Source organism: Mytilus trossulus, chromosome 6 (assembly GCF_036588685.1).
Source record: "Mytilus trossulus isolate FHL-02 chromosome 6, PNRI_Mtr1.1.1.hap1, whole genome shotgun sequence".
Lineage (NCBI taxonomy): Eukaryota > Metazoa > Mollusca > Bivalvia > Mytilida > Mytilidae > Mytilus > Mytilus trossulus.
In genome coordinates, this window is record NC_086378.1 from 75,343,476 (window position 1) to 75,363,621 (window position 20,146).

General features: G+C 30.9%; 1 protein-coding gene across 1 annotated transcript; it reads left to right on the top strand.

Moving 5' to 3' along the window:
- Nucleotides 1–2,224: 2,224 nt before the first annotated feature.
- Nucleotides 2,225–8,015, top strand: LOC134723748 (protein PFC0760c-like). The gene is made up of 6 exons (XM_063587294.1): nucleotides 2,225–2,871; nucleotides 3,893–4,431; nucleotides 4,900–5,363; nucleotides 5,908–5,950; nucleotides 7,313–7,414; nucleotides 7,880–8,015. The coding sequence occupies exons 1-6, from the start codon at nucleotides 2,864–2,866 to the stop codon at nucleotides 7,993–7,995; spliced, it is 1,272 nt and encodes a 423-aa protein (XP_063443364.1). The 5' UTR covers nucleotides 2,225–2,863; the 3' UTR covers nucleotides 7,996–8,015.
- The last annotated feature ends 12,131 nt before the right edge of the window (nucleotides 8,016–20,146 follow it).

Sequence of the window (20,146 nt, forward strand, 5' to 3'; positions counted from 1 at the left end):
AAAGAGAATCAAGTCCAGAGGGTTTGACGGAATCAAATACTTCTTCAGGGAACTCATTAGAATTTCCAAGAACAATTAACACTAAAAATATGCTCGACATATTCAAAAAAATGTCGAAAACCGGACGGTCATCTTTCTTAGAACAACTTCTCCCTCTTTTAACACAAAATGAGATTGCGTCTTTAGCAATAAACCTCGGATCAAAACAAGCAAAACTTCTAAAAGCAGACGCTGAACTTATGTCTCAAGATTCCCTGGAAAAGACCAAAATAATAGATTTCAATCCAGATGAATGGCTTTCAAAGCGAAACAATGTATTGCTTAACTTTCTAAAAGGAATCACACTGTTCGATCCTAACAGATCGACCGAACCACAGAAAATAACGCTATGTCGTGCTGTAGAACACGTTTATGGTTTAATATCGCAGAAATTGGTAGCACCACTTTCCTTTCTTTTGTCTCTGAATATATATGCAAGAACGAGCAGCCGGTCTGTTATTGACTTAATCGCAAAATCATCGCCCAGTGGATGCTATAAAACATTACAGAAATGGATATCGAATGCAGGAAACGAAGTCCAGCCATGTCCACCAAGACCGTTAATGTTCGGTTTCGATAATGAACAAATTATAGGCTACAAGAGAGGTATAAGTGCGGAAAATCGCTCTAGGTCATCTATCATAACCACTCAAGTACATGTTATAATGAAAAGTTCAGCTGATAATTTAGATATCCAATATTTAGATAATCTAAAACCGAAAAATTATTTCTCAATAAATCATTTTGAAGACAAAATTAAGCACGCAGAACGTTTCGATCTTCAAGAAAAGCAGCGAGTAGCTGAGGTTGAAAAAAAAGAATTTAAAAAAATTGTAAGCAACATCCAAGACAACGATTCTGATTACTACCAAGAACTCGAATCGATTCACTTGGAACATCTTCAACACTACATTCAGACTGCCATTGATGCAGTTATTACAGATCGTATGACATCGCGATCATCAACAGACGATTTTGAGGATGAAATTGACAAACAGGATTTCCATGAAAGTAGGAAAAAGGATATCCTCATTTGCACTTTATGTGGGAGCGAAAATGCCAGGAAAAAATTAATATGTGAAGGATGCAAGGAAAAAAAAGGTATAAAGGAAGCAAGAAAAAATAGCAATTCGCAAACAACAGCAAAGCCTAAGAAAAAAGAAAAGCCTGTGTTGACAGAAGAGCTAAATTCTAATTCCACAGAGAGAAAAGAAAACACAGCAAATTATTCAAGATTTTCATATGTATCCACCAACCATAAAGGGCCTACTGCAGTAAGCATGGGAATGCCTACATTTCAGAACCCCAATAGCAGTGAGTCTGTCGCAATGATACTAAGACACATTGGAATGCAAGCTGGCATTAAGCGATACGGTAAAGATAATGATAGAGACTGGACTTTCGTCTGCTGTGACGGAAGACCACATAGTCTCTTCCAGAAGATACTGAATGAAGCTGTTATCTGTACACATTGCATTAATAACAAGGCGTGTTCAGATAAAGCCTCTTTTACATCAAAAGAAGAGTACACGCAACACCACAAACGCCAACATTCCGATTTACCAAGTGCGTATCAAAAGGAATTCGACTGGCTTTATCTTAGAATAGGCGGGGGTCATTTTGAAATGAATGCTGTCAAGGCCTTTTTTGAGTTGAACTGGATACCATATCTTGAAAAGATGTGCGAGCTCATGGGATTCAACAGCCCAAATGCGAAGAACTTTGCTAAAACCTGTAAGGATCATCATGTAGCATGGCAACTTCTTCTTACATTTCACACTTCTGCTATGCGCGAAATGGTTATACCATTTATTAAGCATATAGAAAAAAACCAAGGAGATTCCTCAGCAGCTAACTTTATATCTTTTTATAAAACAGTATTATCTCATATTCCTAGACATCAATATTTACATTTACAAGTATGCAGATTTTCGCAGGCATTGATAAATTTACGTATGGGAATGAGGCGCAATAATGCCAAGATAGTCGCTAGTGCAAAATTTCACTTAAAAGAATTGTTCTACGGTCGACATCACCCACATTACCAGAGCATTGAACTTTTTGACACCGTTCAGTACAATACAATGCCAAATGTGGTGAAAACTATTTGGGATAACAACATATCTTTTACGGTGAGTGGAGACAGCTCAAAAGGACAAAATTTGGATTTTCTGCTAGAAGAAAAAAACAAAAATGTGAAACAATATCTGCCGTCAGGATCAATTCCGTCCGACGAGACATGGAAGGCAATATGTTGCAATCTAAATTTTTTTGAAAAATTAGAAAGTAAAGTTTCAATTCTCCTTGGGTTAAAAAATCCTACTGAATTTGGTACGAAAGAACTTGACATTGATAACGCCATTAACAGTTTTAGACCTGTATTACGGAGGTACATTTCATCAAATGAGAAAAGCTTTGTCTCACTTAAAGGACTAGAACTACATCCAGATTTGTTACAATTTTTACCAATTTCTACTGGAAAACGTTTGCAAAAAATCAAATCGGAGATTTTATGCCAACCCATAGAGATTGTTAACAATGAACCCGTATATGTTACAATAAATGAAGAAACCGATTATCAACACAAGCTTTCAAAGGAAAGATTAAGCATAAAAATACAGAAACTTATCGACCAATTATCATCAGATGAACTTTTGCAGAGGCATTATCAAACTATTTTGGATTCCTTAAAAAGTCCCCTAATCAAACGTGATGTCTATGTAACACTTTATTTTGAATTGAAAGACGTGGTAAGCAGCATAACATCAGTGTTCGTGGAGTAGATGGGAACGAGAACTATGATTTCATATATTATACATCATACATGGCTAGGTAAAATTAGTACAATAATAGCTTAACTGTTAAAAAAACCCGTAGTTATGCTTATTGTGATGTTTGTGTGTATAACTTATTACAGAATTTACTAGAAAATTCTAGTGAATTTTGTTATAAGTTTAACACATAAACATATTTTTTCGTCAACAAAAACGGAAAATGTCTATTGGTGATATAAACAAGTGTTAGTTTGATTTTGAAATTTATATATACACTGATGATTAAGGCCGAATAAAATATCATGTTTTTTCTAAAGTCACTAAAACTACAAATCAACATGAAAAGATAATACTTATTTATTTTTGTTTAACGATAGAAAAATTTGATATAAAGATAATTATCAACAAAATCAATTGCACATAAAACAATAGATATGTAAAATCATACGACGATTAGCGCGGTGAAATTATCAGTTTTCTCCTGGTAAATGTGCTTTCCTTTTTCAAAACCCAATTCAGACACAAACCTCAGTAGCTGTACCAACATTCAAAACACATGATCGTCCCTCTGCTCATTGTTATACATTAAAGTTTTTAATTGTTGTTTTTAATAACGTGAAAAAATCTAAAGAGTAAAAAAAGATACATAGAATAAACGATCGCTCATCATTTTGCTCATAAAAAGTATATGTTATACGATTAAAAACTTAAGACGAACGAAAAAATGTAACGTTCTATAATTAAAAAAAAAAAAAAATGTTCTATTTTTTCGATGACTTTATATGTGCTATGGTCTTAATATGATTTTTTTAACATATAGCAAAAAAAAATTCCATCTATACCACTGTACACGCTGTGGATGTAATTTTGTTTACACAATTCTAAAGAAAAGTGATTGATTACAAGAATGTTCAATCTGACGAATAAAAACATGCGTTTAAAATAATTAACCTACTTTTTGACATATATGTATAATCTTTATCAAACGATACTCACTTATATATATACGATCTGTAGTAATTTATATATGCATGGTCTTTATTAATTATTTATAAAATCTTTTTGTATTTCTAAATTAGGTATGATTCAGAGAATGATCCTTCTGAGGATGAATTTAACATTGATGATGTTGAATCGTCTACTCCAAGAAAACCTAGAAAACCCGGCGAAAGAAAAACTTATGATACGCTGCAGAAAAAGAAAACATCAGAAATATCCAATGAAAGAAGAAAAAAATCGACTGCTTTGCGTGGTATAAAACAACAATTTAAAAGACTTAAAGAATTGAAACACCTAAATGTGACTTTTGCGTTCGTGTGCTTCGATTTGACACAACAACGTCAAACTATTAAGAGAGATGGGAAAGGAGCCTATTATGATAATTTGCTCAATGGTAGACCTATTGTGGATAAAAGGGACATACAAAGAAAAAAACAGAGGGATGGGTTGACGGAAACGTATTTCCCTCATGAAGAAAATTTAAGAGAAACCCAGTTCATAACACCTACAAAATTGTCGTGTGGTCCAGGAGTGTCCCGAAATATTGCCAGAGAGCAGATGGAGACACTGCAAGATGTAAACATTCAGCCAGGTCATGAGAATGACTCTTACTCACATGGTATGATTACTGTCATAGTATAACGTTATGCTGTTTATATTACTACTCTAAATTATTGCTTTCATTTTTTTTAATACACGATCTATTTTTAGAAAGTGTTGCTTCATGGAATTGTGTTTAATCAGGTATTAATGAATTCCATAAACATTTGATTTTAAGAAACGTATATACCTTCATTATTGTTTGCAAGTATTTTGCTTACTTCGCCATGTTCACATATTACAGACGGAAACCTTTCATTTGACAATTATTAAGATAAGAACTCAAAACAGTATAATCAATTGCAGGACGTCCGATGGTATTACATGTATTACATGACAAGCAAATATAGAGAATCAGTTATTTTTGTATCTGCATATATAATATACCATATGACAACATGTACTAATATGGATGTATTGATTAACAATTTTATCTTAGATAAGCTGAAATAATCTGAATATTTCCATTTATTTTTTTTACTCATAGATGTAGCAACTCCACAAAGGAAGGTCACAAGAAAGAGAATTAGGACCGTAAAAAGTAAACGTACGAACATTATTGCTGCAGTAGCTGATGATGATAGTGACAATAATGATGTTGATGTGAATAACGATTCAGCTGTTGATGCTGTTGCTTTTGATGCTTCGAAAAATAATAATGAAGATGAAGATGGAGATATCGACGACGTTGACGACGGCGCCGATGATGACGACGACGATGAGGATGATGATGATGATAATAATAGCGATGAGGATGATGATGATGATAATCATAGCGATGAGGATGATGATAATGATAGCGATGATGATGACAATAAGGATGACGACGACGACGACGACGACGACACCAATGATGATGATGATGCTTTAGCTGCTACTACTGATGATTTTAAATTTGACGACGACGATGACGACAGCACTGATAACGTGAATTTACCACGACTTTACAGAGTAAGTTATCTTAATTTGAATTTTTGAAATACTAAGGCTTTTCTATCTCAGAAATATATGACCTTAGCTTTATTTGGGAATCTTTTAGGTATCTTGGTCCTTAAACTTTATTTGGCCTTTCTAATTTTAAACCACCGGAGATAAATTCATAGTAGTAAAAATAATGTATAGTGGAAAAACTATTGCATATAATTATATTTTTTTTTCAATAACAAAACTATATTATAACAATACATTGAAATGATTTGATATATTACAAAAATATCTTTTTCATACATTTTTGGACATACTTCATATACACATGCATTCGATGCGGTGACCAATTTAAAGAAAAAAAGTAAAAAGAACTGGAACAAGAAAACAATACGTCACTTCGTATTATGAACCTAAATAGTTTGCCAATACAAATTAAACAAACAAAAATAAGTTAATATAACAAGTCGTTTTTACCAGAAATTTCACAGACTTGAAAAGGCATATGCATGCTAGTGGTACCTACAAAACATAGACAAGAATTGAGCATACTTCTCCATTATTATTGCAGAATAACTTATCTAATGTGAAAAATACAGATCTATCGAAAAGAGGTAAGTCTTTTAATTACAATAAATGTGCGTCCCTGAGAGAGGTATCTGAATCATTTATCTAATTTTGTCTTAAGAGAAAAAGTATGGTAAAATATAAACGACTTAAACTATTACGTCGAAGAACAGACATAACTTATGTATGTGCCTGTCCCAAGTCAGGAGCCTGTAATTCAGTGGTTGTCGTTTGTTTATGTGTTACATACTTGTTTTTCGTTCATTTTTTTACTTAAATAAGGCCGTTAGTTTTCTCGTTTGAATTGTTTTACATTGTCTTATCGGGGCCTTTTATAGCTGACTATATGCGTTTGGGCTTTGTTCATTGTTGAAGGCCGTACGGTGACCTATAATTGTTAATGTTTGTGTCATTTTTATCTTTTGTGGATAGATGTCTCATTGGCAATCATACCACATCTTCTTTTTTTATATAACATCGGCATTCGAAAAAAAGACAAAAATGAAAATAAAATTAAAAAAATTGAAGTTGTAGAAACCATTAATTCGTCATATTACGCACTATATAGTATACTCAAAACGTAGCTGCTCAAGAAGTACTTAGTTTGATTCGTCTTTGTGTGTGGAGCAGGATCTGTTTACTCTTCCGGGCCACCTGAGAACACCCTCAGTTTTTTGTGGGGTTCGTGTTGCTGAGTCTTAAGATTTCTATGTTTTGTCGTTTGTACTATTATTTAGCTGTTTGTCTATTTCTTTGTTAGCTATGGCGTTGTCAGTTTATTTTCGATTGATGACTTTGACTGTCTCTCTGGTATCTTTCGTGCCTCTAATGTACATTTCTTAATTGTATTTTATAGCTAATGATGACAAAATGTATTTTACTGATATATGTTCGACCAAGTACGATATAATTTATTAAATCATTCATGCCTCTGACAGTTGAATATATGCCATTTGTTAAAATAAAATTAACGGTCCGAATTTTCTTGCAACAGATGCGCATTTGGACAATACATGTCTCTTTAGTGATGCTCGTGGTCAAAATATTTGAAATCCAAAGCTTATATAAAAGATGGAAGAACTATAATCCAAAAGGTCCAAAAGGTATAGCCCAATCCGTGAAAGGAATCAGAGCTTTGCATGAGGGAGATACATTCCTTAATTTATAACAATTTCTAATATTTTGTTACAGCAAATTTTAATAACACAAAAAATCTGTTCATGCCAGTACTGAAGTACTGGGTACTGGGCTGTTGATACCCTCGGGGACTAATAGTCCACAAGCAGAGGCATCGACCCAGTGGTAGTAATAAAATTAACGGTACCAATTTTCTTTAAAATGTTTCTATATTAATTGTCATACTTGAAAGAAAAAAAATCTAAAGATTTTTTTTATTTATATCCCAACAGAAAAACTGAAAAAATTATTCAACGAAAGAGCCAAAAAAACAGAGCTGAATGATGCCGAATCTGATCATAGTCACGATAAAGACGGTAGCACCTCTACAGAAGGTAATTATTTCTCATACTTAACAATTCGATCATAAAAAAATGTAGTTCGTATGGTTAAAATAGGATATGTATTGAAAGCTCACTAAAGATGTCTGTAAAGCATATGTGAACTTTCTTAGTTGTAGGGGAAATCATAAGTTATATTCGTCAATTTGTCTTTGCTAAACACTTAAATATGCACATTACGATGACGAAACTTTGGAAACTTCAACTTATTCATTCATTCACCATGTTCACTAGCAATTATATTTCGGTGAATCCACTTTTTAAATTTCTGAATATAATATGAATATCTGAAAAAACTGCTTTAGGAAAATGTAAATTCATTTTCTCATTCGAAATTGATTACTTTCATTCGCTGTACGCGCCTCCAATATTGTATTGATCAAGAATATTTTTGAAAGAAACTACTTTGAAAACTTTATCATGAAGTTTGTGTAAAAAAATATTTTTGCCGTTTTTCAGAAAATACCTGTCGGTTTTGGACATATGTGGACGACGAAGATCTTGAGGCACGAAATGCTTTCCAGCCTAAAACTGGGAAAAGATGTAGAAAGAAGACAACGGTATTAGACATTTAAATTCATGAATTCAATTTAGGTGACACCAATTAAATACAATTTGAAACTCTAGAATGCTTTTGTAGTTGTTATATAGTATTTATTTTGTATATTTGTTCAATATAAGTAAAGTCGCAAACTTCATAAAAACATTTAAAGTAATTATTTATTTTATCTTTATTAAATAGAACGTGTTTTTAAGTTATTTTGTTAATCTGATAGTCGATATAAGCTTAAAACAATAAAGACAACGGCACCTGTTGAGTTTATTCACCAACAACATTACAATGTGGATGTGGTTAATTATAATATCAATTACAGTACCAAATGTATAAATGACAAGCTGTCCTAGCAAGTTATGTAATAAAAATAAACTCAAGCATTAACAATTTAGTGGTAACAAGGTCATTATTGTTTACAAATTGTAAATTTCGGTTAATGGTTATTATTGCTGTGAATAACTTGAAACATGCGTATCCGTTTACAGTTTTTTATATGATTTCTAATGACTCTCTTAAAAGATTTTAAATACGCATCAATAACAAAATTGTTAAGTTTTAATTTTAAGATATCGACAAAGTATTTCAGTCCTTGTGGTTTCTTATTAAAAATCAAGCTTCATTCAACAATAACTTGCGTATTTTTGTTAGGACAATTAGCTACTTGCATATATTAATGGAACTTAAATAAAAATCAATATTGAATTTTTAAGTTCGTACGAATTAATTGTAAAAACGGGATTATATAAAAGATTTTAATTTAAAAAAAAAAGGGAAAAAAAGGAGAAAATGAATAAAAAAAAATCTTTAAATGCAACAAACAGCACAATGAGCGACAGCAAGTTTTTACTGTCATGTTTATACTTTAACCAGTCAATTAAACTTAGTTTATCTAGTAATTGAATTGAATATAAAGAAGAAAATTATTATATATATCTAATACTTTTGATTTATTCATTTGCCTCAAAAATTATCTTATTTCTTACCTTAGAGGTGTATTTGTATTATTTTGTGTAAATATTATTATCCTTTGCAATATGTACAAGACACATTAATCATAATTTGTACAAAATATAATATACATATGTGAAGTTGTTTTTTGTTTTGTTATTTGTTTATTTGTCACATTTAAATTTAAGAAAGATCTTTCCATAAGTATTTTTGATGCATTGTTAATAATTGTTATGCCATGTTAGACTGAATGTGCTGATTGATTTGAAATAAAGTATATTATATTTAATTATAAACAACATAGAAATTATCAAATATTTTGCATCCAAGTATGAATTATTTTAATCAGCATATATCATATAATTAAACAATATATTTACACATTGTGTTTGATCAGTATATTATACACTTTGGTGGGGTTAAATACCATTAAATAAATCATTTCATGACCAGTATTTTTTTCAGTTATTTTCTATACATCCGCAGTTTTTTTTTATTCTTATAATGGTATGACGTAATTGTAATCGTCGTCGTTGTCCGACGATAATAGTAAAAAGTTTCTAATTAACAACTTGACTTTGAGAGTATTTATAAATCTCCATGAAGTTGATCCACAAGGTTCCATTCTTAAAAAAGGAAAGTTGTGATTGATTCGAGGGTTTATGTGTCAGCTACTGAGGAAAAAAGAGCACACGTACAATTCCACCTGGCAGACCAATTATATCATAGTGTGGTTTCAAACCTGAACTTGTTGGTCATTACGTAGATTACTTTCTTATACCATTTGTTCAAAATCAGTCTACAGTGGAGATCATTTTTAACATCTCATTAGAACTGTCAGAATAATCTGTCATAGAACTGTCTTAAACTGTGATAGAACAGTTATATACATAGAACTATCAGAATCAGTACTAGGTAACCTGATAAAATCAGCTCTAGGTAGAACTCTGAGGATCAGTTATATGGTAGAACTGTCAGTATCAGTTTTAGGGTAAAACTATTCTTGTTAGAACTGTCTAAATCAGTTCTAGATAGAACTGACCAAATATATTCTAGGTAAGAACTGTCTAGGTGTCAGGATCACAGATCTACAAACTGACCTAGAACAGTTTTTCTGACAGATTCTGTTTGATGAGAGGTTAGAAGTTATCTTCACTGTACACACACATATATATTTATATATAGAGAGATTTTGATAGAGTCTCAATTTGAATTGACATGATTCATTTGTCATTGTGCAATTACCGAAGAAGGATATCTGTTATCCGAAATATCTAATATTTGTATATTTTATAGTTATTTAATATTTGTATATTTTAAAGTATAACATCACCATTAAATAACTATAAAATATACAAAAATAGATATTTCGGATAACAGATATACTTCTTCGGTAATTGCACGATGACAAATGAATCATGTCAATTCAAATTGAGACTCTATCAAAATCTTGATTTATACAATTTAAGCGAACGCTAGAACAATTTTAAAATTTCCAAACACACCGCAAAGACTAAAGAAATATGCCAAAAATAAAAATAGGTATTTACGATGTGAAATGGCACAACTCTAGATTTCCAAAGGTTGTGACAGTTGAAACTGATCCACACCTAGATAGATTGAATGTTGATTGTTGCTATTTTGAGACACTAGTAGAGCCCAGGTGGTCGTGTGGTCTAGCGGGACGGCTGCAGTGCAAGCGAGTAGGTGTTACGATATCACAGTAGCATGGGTTCGGATCCCGGCGAGGGAAGAACCGAAAATTTGCTAACATTGTTGGGTTCCTGTTTAGACGAGTTGTATATTTATATATATATATATATATAAACGAGTCTAAATTGAAAACTACGTTCAAACCTATGATTGCGTTGGATAAAAACCGCCATTTTTATACGTGTTATGTAAAACAAATTTTCCAAAAGACCAGAAAGTGAAAAAGTATGTTTAAACAAAACGCATTTGACTAACAGGTCGAACAACTGATGTTCTTTAACCCTGCTATTGCCAAATAAAATTGATCACAAGATGTAACAAAATGGATCTCAATATAAATTTAATTATAAACAGAAAATAATTAACTTGTGGCCACGATGTTATGCAACAAGCATAAGGTGTCAATATCATTGTGTACACCAGATCCAGATTTCAACAATAAATGATGTTAGGGATCGTCACGGTATTTGGAAGGCCATAAAACATGTAACCTCATTTTTTAGATATACTCTTGATATATATACTTAAGATACTACATCGTTTCCATCAATATCATTGGGAAAATTAAACCCATGGCAACAGATGTTTACTTATCTCGTACCCAAGAAACTTTATTTTGTGCTGTGACAGTTCAAATAAAGTCAATGTTCCACGAGTTAATGTATTTCTATATTTATTGAAATTCATTTTAGAAAATAAATTAAATAAATGTATTTGAAATTGATGGAAAAATTATAAACAAACAATGGGTGCGGCAATTGGTGCAGTTCCGTCACCTGAAATCTGTGACATATTTATGTTCGAAATAATGCATCTAGTTATTTCTGCATTTCAATATAAAGACAAAATATTCTATCATGCCATGATGGCACATATAGAGACGATCAAATGTCGTTCTTAGATGATAATGTAATTAAAGGTAAAAGATTTACAACATATGGCATTCTTGACCTTGAAATATATTTTAAAGAAACAAATTCTTATCTGTTTCTGCACATAAATAGCTGTCACTCACAGCATGTATTTAGACGATTTATCTAAGGTAAAGAAATACGGCAAATTAGAAACACAAGTGACCATAACAAATTAATAAACAATCGAACTTATTTTCAAATTGAAATTATAAGAAAGGGGTAATATGATAGTATTACTTTTGTCTAATTCATATCAGTCTTCACATTTAAAAGATACGTGTAGGCTACATCGTTCATTGATATCTTCGAGAAATAATACCTATGGCATATAGCCTTTTGGTTTCGTTTGGTTTCGTATGATATCACACAGATGCTTACTAATCTACATCAAGAAGTTCTATTGATTGCTGTTGAACGAGCCTATGACAGTTTCGACAAATAAAATTTAAAAGTCAATAATTGTAGGACTTAATTGATTTGAGCTTGAGCTGATGAATAATTTATAACTGTATTTTGAACTATTTTTTAACATTAAAGACGTTCTTCGCCAATCAAGTGTATTTATAAATTTGTTGAGAATCATTTTAGAAAACAATGTATTTTAATTTGATGAAAACATTTATAAACAAATAATAGGTATGGTTGGACCCCTGATGATGGCAGATCTGTCATTATAACTAGTGTCACAGAGCTATTCTAAGGCATTAGCTTTAAAAAGTAATGTTCATATATACATATTTAATATGAACAAGTTCACATATATATATATATATATATGAACACTTCCATTACATTACATTGTTAATATAGAGACACGTCCATTCTCTATCACTAACTATCTTCAATCCTCCCGAATCTCAATATTCATCCACTTTTATTATTTGCTAAGGACTTTGCTACTTATATGAATTTCTCCGACATTAAATCGTCATTCATCTCCAGGTGACAGACGTTTAGGGACAGAATATAAACAAACAGAAACATTAATGTATAATATACGGCTTCTAATTAGAAATGACTACAGCTAAAACACAGCGGAATCATACATCAAATTTAAAGGTCAATCAGACAGGCTGTTAAAGATCATAAAAACAATAAATCTACAAATACTTAACACGCTTGACCATAGTAAATTAATATGGGCAATTAAATGCCGATCTATTATAAGAAATAAATGTGCAAGTTTCACCCTATGACAAGAGATCTATTGAAGAAGAATTAAAATGTAATTTACATATTTGATTATATAAAAAAAAATGCATCTTAAAATGACTATCTCAAGCTTAACTAAAATGATGTCGTGTCCTTTAATGCAATGTGATATGCCTCGTGGTTACATAGGAGTTTTTTTTATATCAAAATACTGAAATCATTCCAACTAAGATGTTCCAAATCAATAAATTGGAAGAAATCCGAAGTAAAACTGAGACACTATAATACCTTACCCACCCACCATTATGTGCGGAATATATATGAAATCAAGTTCGATTTATTGAAGTTTAAACATTTTCAAATATCATAAATATATCAATATATATATTAAACTTCATAAACTCATCCAAAAGTTACGTAAAATAAAAAGATCCCTGCCACGACATAGTATATTTCAGTAAAATTGTTGTAGTTTAATAATTTTAAGGGAAACAACCAAAATCCATCTTATACCACATTCTAAGTAACCAAGAGTTATCTCCGCTGAAATATTGTTTTATTTTGATACACGGGTTTCTTTAAACATTTTTCGACGCTATACTATTATCAAAATCCTTGCACATGATACCTTTCTGAAAAGCTACAATATATTTCTTCCTACAGAAATTACTTTGAAGACTGTGTTGAAATGCATTATGTCAAAAACGACGACTTTAAGAGAGTGACATGTCGGAAAAGCGTTTATTTTGTATTTAAACCTTTGATGCGGTAAAATGAATATTTTTTGCAAATGCTAAACTGAAAGTTGATCATTTCTGTATTAGAAAAGCTACTTGAGGTCAGTAACAATGATGTCGAATTTTACTAAAATGGTAGTCATAACTTAAATTACTTATATTCGTAATTTAGCAAAACTATATTACATCTTTTCGTAATATTGATTATTACGTCTTTTTGTAATATAGACGTTATATTACATAAAGCTGTAATATTACTTTATTATGTTATATTATAGGTTTAAGTAATATTACTCTTTACAATAATCGCCTGGACTGGTACAGTGTATTTAGTCGTAAGTGTTGTACATATTATATCTCTCACAAACAGTCTTGTGTTTAAGTCAACAAACCACAAATATATATTAACTTTAAAAATAAAAAAAACCAATCTGTTCAAACAAAACTTTCTTGTGCATGTCCTTTTGAAGGAGTAATTTCGACGTACACGGTAGTTTTGAACAAAATTTCAATGCTAAACAGTAAAATTCGATTTTTTAACTCTGACTGTGTTCTTTAAATTAAACGTTGTGGTAAAATCATCAGATTGTCAGGAATTTTTACCAAACAAGTGCTATGACCGTCTGAATTCTGCAAAGTAAAATGCCACACTGTTACTTTAAAATGAAGAACAGCAATATGGCGATGTTCCTGTTCTTTGGTATTCATTGATGCAGAAGTAATTTTTAGGTATAGGATGGATATCCCATATCTTTTCTATTCTATCAAATTCAACCGTATAGTAATTAAGAACGTGTATGTTTTATTTTGCATTTAAGAATTGAGTGCTTCTTTTTGAAGCTTGGTTGGGGTGTAAAAGCGTTGACCGAAGTACATTTTATATTAAGCGCGGAGGCGCTTCATTCTAAGAATGTGCACACGGTCAACGCATATACAACCCTATGAAGTTACAGAAAGAAGCATTCAATACTTTCTTACATTATTTAGTTAGAATCATGAAATCACGATTTACTAGTTTTTATTTAATGTTCCTGTGCACTTTTTTATGGGACCTTGTGTCATCATGAAAGATAAATTTTATTGTGTAATGCAATTGCTAAAGGAATAACACGTGATGTGCAGTTAGCCAATCAGAATAACGTATTATAATGAAATAAACATCTTATGTAATTTGTGTTAAATGACAAAAAGGTGATGAAGTTTACTGTACTTAAACACTTAAAAGTATGTATTTGGAAACTACTATTTACTTGATGGCGCATCACTATTCATAATATGTAAAAAGTTGATGTAACATGTTGAACCGAATCCAAGTATGAATTGTTCTCTTTTTAAGGACGATTTATAAAACTTTACTTCAACTACTTGTAGCGTTAATACTCAAATATATTCTCTGTGATGAATAGTGACTAATATTATAGTGTTAGTAATTCTAGCAATGTTAAGCTTCTTTAGTAATCCATAACTTTTAGTTGACAATTATTTTTAAAATTTTTAAAACATTTTAACAACATGTGAAGTCTTCTGATAAAATGCATTATTCATAATATAATTGAAATATTTTGTTGCTGCCAGTTTTACTGATCTTAATTTCCGATTCGAACGCATATCTAATAAGTGTTAGATTCAGTCAAGATATAATATATTGCTTTAGATATTTCAATCTCATTTCTTTCAATCATATCTTCTGAAGACAGACTTAACTAGCAAAAAATGAGGGATGTGTGAACATTGTTAAATAACTCACTTATTTTGAAGCCTTTTACATATTGCTGTTCGTTGTGAGACATTGCTCCATATTGAAGGTTGTACTTTGACATTTGTATATTCGAGTGTAACTGAATAGTCTTTTGTAGACGAAACGCTCGTCTACCGCAAAAATAAAATTTAAAACCTGGTATATATGATTAGTTTATTTGACCTATAATGTTAAAATTAATACTTTGTGACTTCGAATGAAGATGATCTAACGTTTCCAAAAAATTTTTTATTGATCAATCTAGGTGACTAGATTAACATATTTTGTAAGGTAATCTCTACATCATGCTACTTTTGGGGAACATCTCGACAAATGAAATTCAGAAATATGCATTGTGCCTAGAATTTTTTGTATTTGAAAGACAAAAGTAGCATGATTGAATTATGAATCTAAAAGGTCATCACTGGAAGTCACGATAACAAACTGTGAAGTGTTCCATACTCTTGACATTATCATGGAAAATGTCAAGCCATGCGTGTTTGCTGACTTAGCAAATTGGACAATAATCTTAGTCTGTGATATGAATATGTCAGGATTGATGTCATTAGGTTATTACATTCATGACTGACAATTTTTCGCTGTGATTAAATGTGCAATTGTGTTACATATTAAACCGCGAACATCACGAATTATCTCACGATCGTCGTACACTTGTCAATTCATATATGCAAGTTTAATCTTGATTTTGTAACCTAGCTTACTTCAACTGACCTTTTATGAACACCTTTTTTACTACAAACTCAATTGACCTTAAATCTTTTATCATAGCTATGTGTCAGGACTTTTTGGTTTGTTTTATTTCTTTTCAAAGCGTGTGAATAACATGTTTGATCAAAGATAATTACATAGTTTTTACAAGATCTAATATACCTGAGTTTTTTTTAATCACTTTTTCATTGACTAAATTAATCTTATTCTCAAAAGTATTGTCTTCGATATTCGTTTTGCTAAATTCCATATTGAATAATCATATGGAACTTGTTTCCATTTGATCATTTGCTGTAGCTGGTTTAATCCATCATTGTAAAATAATTAAATTTTGTTTACCAAGTCAGGAATTTGACAGTTGCGTTCTATTTGTTTTAAAATAAGTTCGAGCTTTGAATTAAAGGAACTGACTTTTGAATTTTTTAAGTCTTCTTTCTTATGACGCTGGTATCTTTATGAAATGATTAAATGTTTATCCAGCCGATTTCAATAAAAAGAATGTAACTTCATTGGTCAAGTAGTATAACAGATCAGAGATAAACACAACAGAAAAACATATAACACGTAACCACCCATGTTCCATTAGATGCATTAGTTTTCAAGTTGATATTTCATTGTTTGTGAATTGATATTTCATTGAAATTCATTATTTTCTTGGCAACAATTCTGCGTGCAAACACGGAAATACTGATTTTCAGCTGTGCAATATTAAGTAGAAACTAAAACATGTAAACTTGAAGATATCAACTTGATATTAAAAGTGTTTACTAGAAATAGAAAACGTCTACTAGAAATGAAAAATATCTGCTTAAAATAAAAAATGTCAACTTGAAATAAAAATATCAACATCCAGATCAGAAATGTCAAGTTTGACCAATGTTTGAATTAAAATATTAAACAACAGAGAGTCCGTTCCGCTGTAATATACACTTCTAAAGAAAAAGTTTCAAAATAGAGTTTGTAAAAAGTTAAAAAGAAACCTTTGTTTAATGATGTACCAATGTTTTCTAATTATAAAAACGTATTCAAACCGTTTCCCCGTTTCTCCGTTTGAATGGTTTTACTCTAGTAATTTTGGAACCTTTTAAATCTTGTTGTTCAGTGTGAGCCAAGGCTCCGTGTTGAAGGCCGTACATTGACCTATAAAGGTTTACTTTCTTTAAATTGTTATTTGGATGGAGAGTTGTCTCATTGGCACTAAAACAATATCTTCCTTTATCTATCGCTACATTTTTAAAGCTCATTGATAATTCATGTACGTATTGACAGTTTCTACTTATCTAATAGTAAATTGATATAATATATCAGAAAGAAGATTAATCAAGTCATTATAGAAAGTCACATGTAGAAGTTTTCTCATTTTGTCTGTATAACATCACTGCATCTTTTGTTGGATTTGGAGAAAATGCAATTTCATATGATAAGAATTAGATTAATCAAATCATTATTGTAAGTCAGAAAATGAAATTTTCCGTTTTATCAATATAACACCACTGCATCTTTGGTCAAGTTGAGAGAATATACAATTTGATATCATAATAGAAACCAATTAATAATAATTTAAATCAAATGTTAAGTTGCGAAAGATACTAGATGTTTAACTTTTATGTCTTGATATTTTCTTAAAATGAAAACCTTAAAAATTAGCACTGCAACCATATCTTTTTTCAAGACGTTGCTGTCAATTTTGTAATGCTTCATCCTTGGTTTTATAATTTCTAAATTTCTAAATTTCCTTGAAATATGAAACATAAATCTATAAAATAAAAACCAGGACAATTACGCGATAGCCTAGTTACTTTATGATTAAACGCAAGAATGAATAATGCATGTTTCAAAAACTATAGGAAATAAAAAAAAACCAACACAATAATGTCAATATACATATTTATATATAACGCGACAACTCACAGCGGTAATTTTAACTGAAAGTTAATCTTATGATTCTCACAAGCATTTATAAGGTTTTATTTAGAATATATCGTCAATATATGGACATAAATATACATGTGCGTGAGTGTGAATTTGCACGAATAACCCTATCACTTGTTGTAATGTCGTAGAATGCTAAGCACATAAGGGACAATATCATATGCATAATAAGGATGGTATTATATAAAAAAAAAATATCGACTTTGTACTACACAATTGTTCTTCCTGGTTCGGAGGACGAAACCTTAAGTGATTTAATTAAAAAGTAATTTGAATAGAAGAAACAATGTAGCCTTTCATCGGGTGTCTGTTTGCGCTCAAAGAAATTCGCACAACTTGTCTTCATTCTAAGTTGAATACGTTATGAATTGATACATCCAAGACAGCCAAACAGACATCTCAAAATCATGGGTCATGATCCCAGTCGGATGAAAGTTCAGTAACCATAAAGTTACAACAAATGTATCTGTTGGTGCAATTTGAGAGAACACAGTTCCTTTTATGAAAAAATAATTCGTCGAAGAAATGTAAGGAATTTCAATTTAGATATTTGATAGTCTGTATCATAAGGCATTGTGTGACTAGCTAAAGAATACTTATTTCAATAACGGTTGGTCGAAGAGTATAATCAGTATACTTTTGGGGGGACATATAAACTTACTTTAGTCTAAAACGATCATTTACACTGAGGAGGATCTGCAAGGTTTGAGCAAAATATTGTTCAGTCATAATCATGTTTTAGGAAAATTTTTAAATGCTTTCAATTTAATGTGGTTCAGATATTTGCTTGCAGACAATTCAGTACTGTTTAAAAGCATTATAGACAATTCAGTTTAATGTTGATAGTAATAGATATTGAAAATTCTGAACATACACTGAAAAGATAGACCCAAGAAGATGCAACGGCAATATGTAAAATTCGGTCAAACCGATGTAACCGCAATATGTACAAATGAGTCAAGAAGATGAAACGGCAATATGTACAATTCTGTCAAACCGATGTAACCGCAATATGTACAAATGAGCCAAGAAGATGTAACGGCAATATATACAAGTGGGTCGAACCGATGTAATCGCAATATGTATTTTTGGGTCAAACCGATGTTACCGCAATATGCCCAAATGAGACAATAGGATACAACGGCAATATGTAAAAATCGATCAAACCCAAGTAAATGCAATATGTACAAGTTTGCAAAGAAGATATAACGGCAATATATACAAGTGGGTCAAACCGATGTTATCGCAATATGAACAAGTGAGTCAAATAAAAGTGACTCCAATATACACAAGTTGATCAAACGGATGTTTCCGCAATATGTACAAGTGGGTCAAGAGGATTTTAACGCAATACGTAAAAGTGGGTCAAACGGATGTTAATGCGATATGTTTAAGTGAACGAAGAGGATGTAATGGCATAGGTTACCTTTTTCATTTAAATTCTGAAATTATTTTGAAGACTATAAATTATCATCGTCAAGAAAGATCTGATATTTTTTCGCCGATAATCGACTTTTAAGAAATAACACTTTCCTAGAGTACATGTAAACCAGTGTAACTCTATTATAAAAAAGAACCTTTCAGATAAGTTAATCTAAGATTTAGATGCCTTACTCGAAAATGTTTTAGATTCTCAAACAATACAATTAAAAAAAAAGACATCATAATTTGATGCGTCCAAACCATTGTCATGAATCAGTGAATTTGAAACAAAGAACCAAAAAATAACTTCCAGGAAAACATGTACAGACAATGAATAAAAGCTCTATTTTCAGAGTAAAATTATCAAACTATAAGAATAGAAAAAGATACCAAAGCCTCTGACAAAGAGTCAATACAAGCAACTCTGTAAGTTGAAAAATTAATCATTTTTGTAAGAGAATATATTAATTTTGAGAATCTAATGTAATAAAATAATCTTGAGTGATATACTATTTCTAGGTATAGATGATTTATATATAAATTCATTTATGATGAATTGCATTCTGTAAACATGCTTTGACAGGTTCTTCTGAACAAAATTATTTAATCAAAATGATAATTTTGTTCATATTTATCTTATACATGCATCAAATCATCATTGAATAATCCCTGTTTAAACAGTCGTGTAATGAAATTGAAATATTTAAATTGAATCTACACCAATACCATAATCTAATACAATATTGGTACCATTCCATCTAACGCAAGATTAACAATATCGTATTTCTTGTTTACATCTTATTTCTGGGGAGCTCAATGTTAGTGTACTTTTAGAATAAATATGCCAAATGTACTCCAAGAAATCATTTGTCATCTGTAATCATA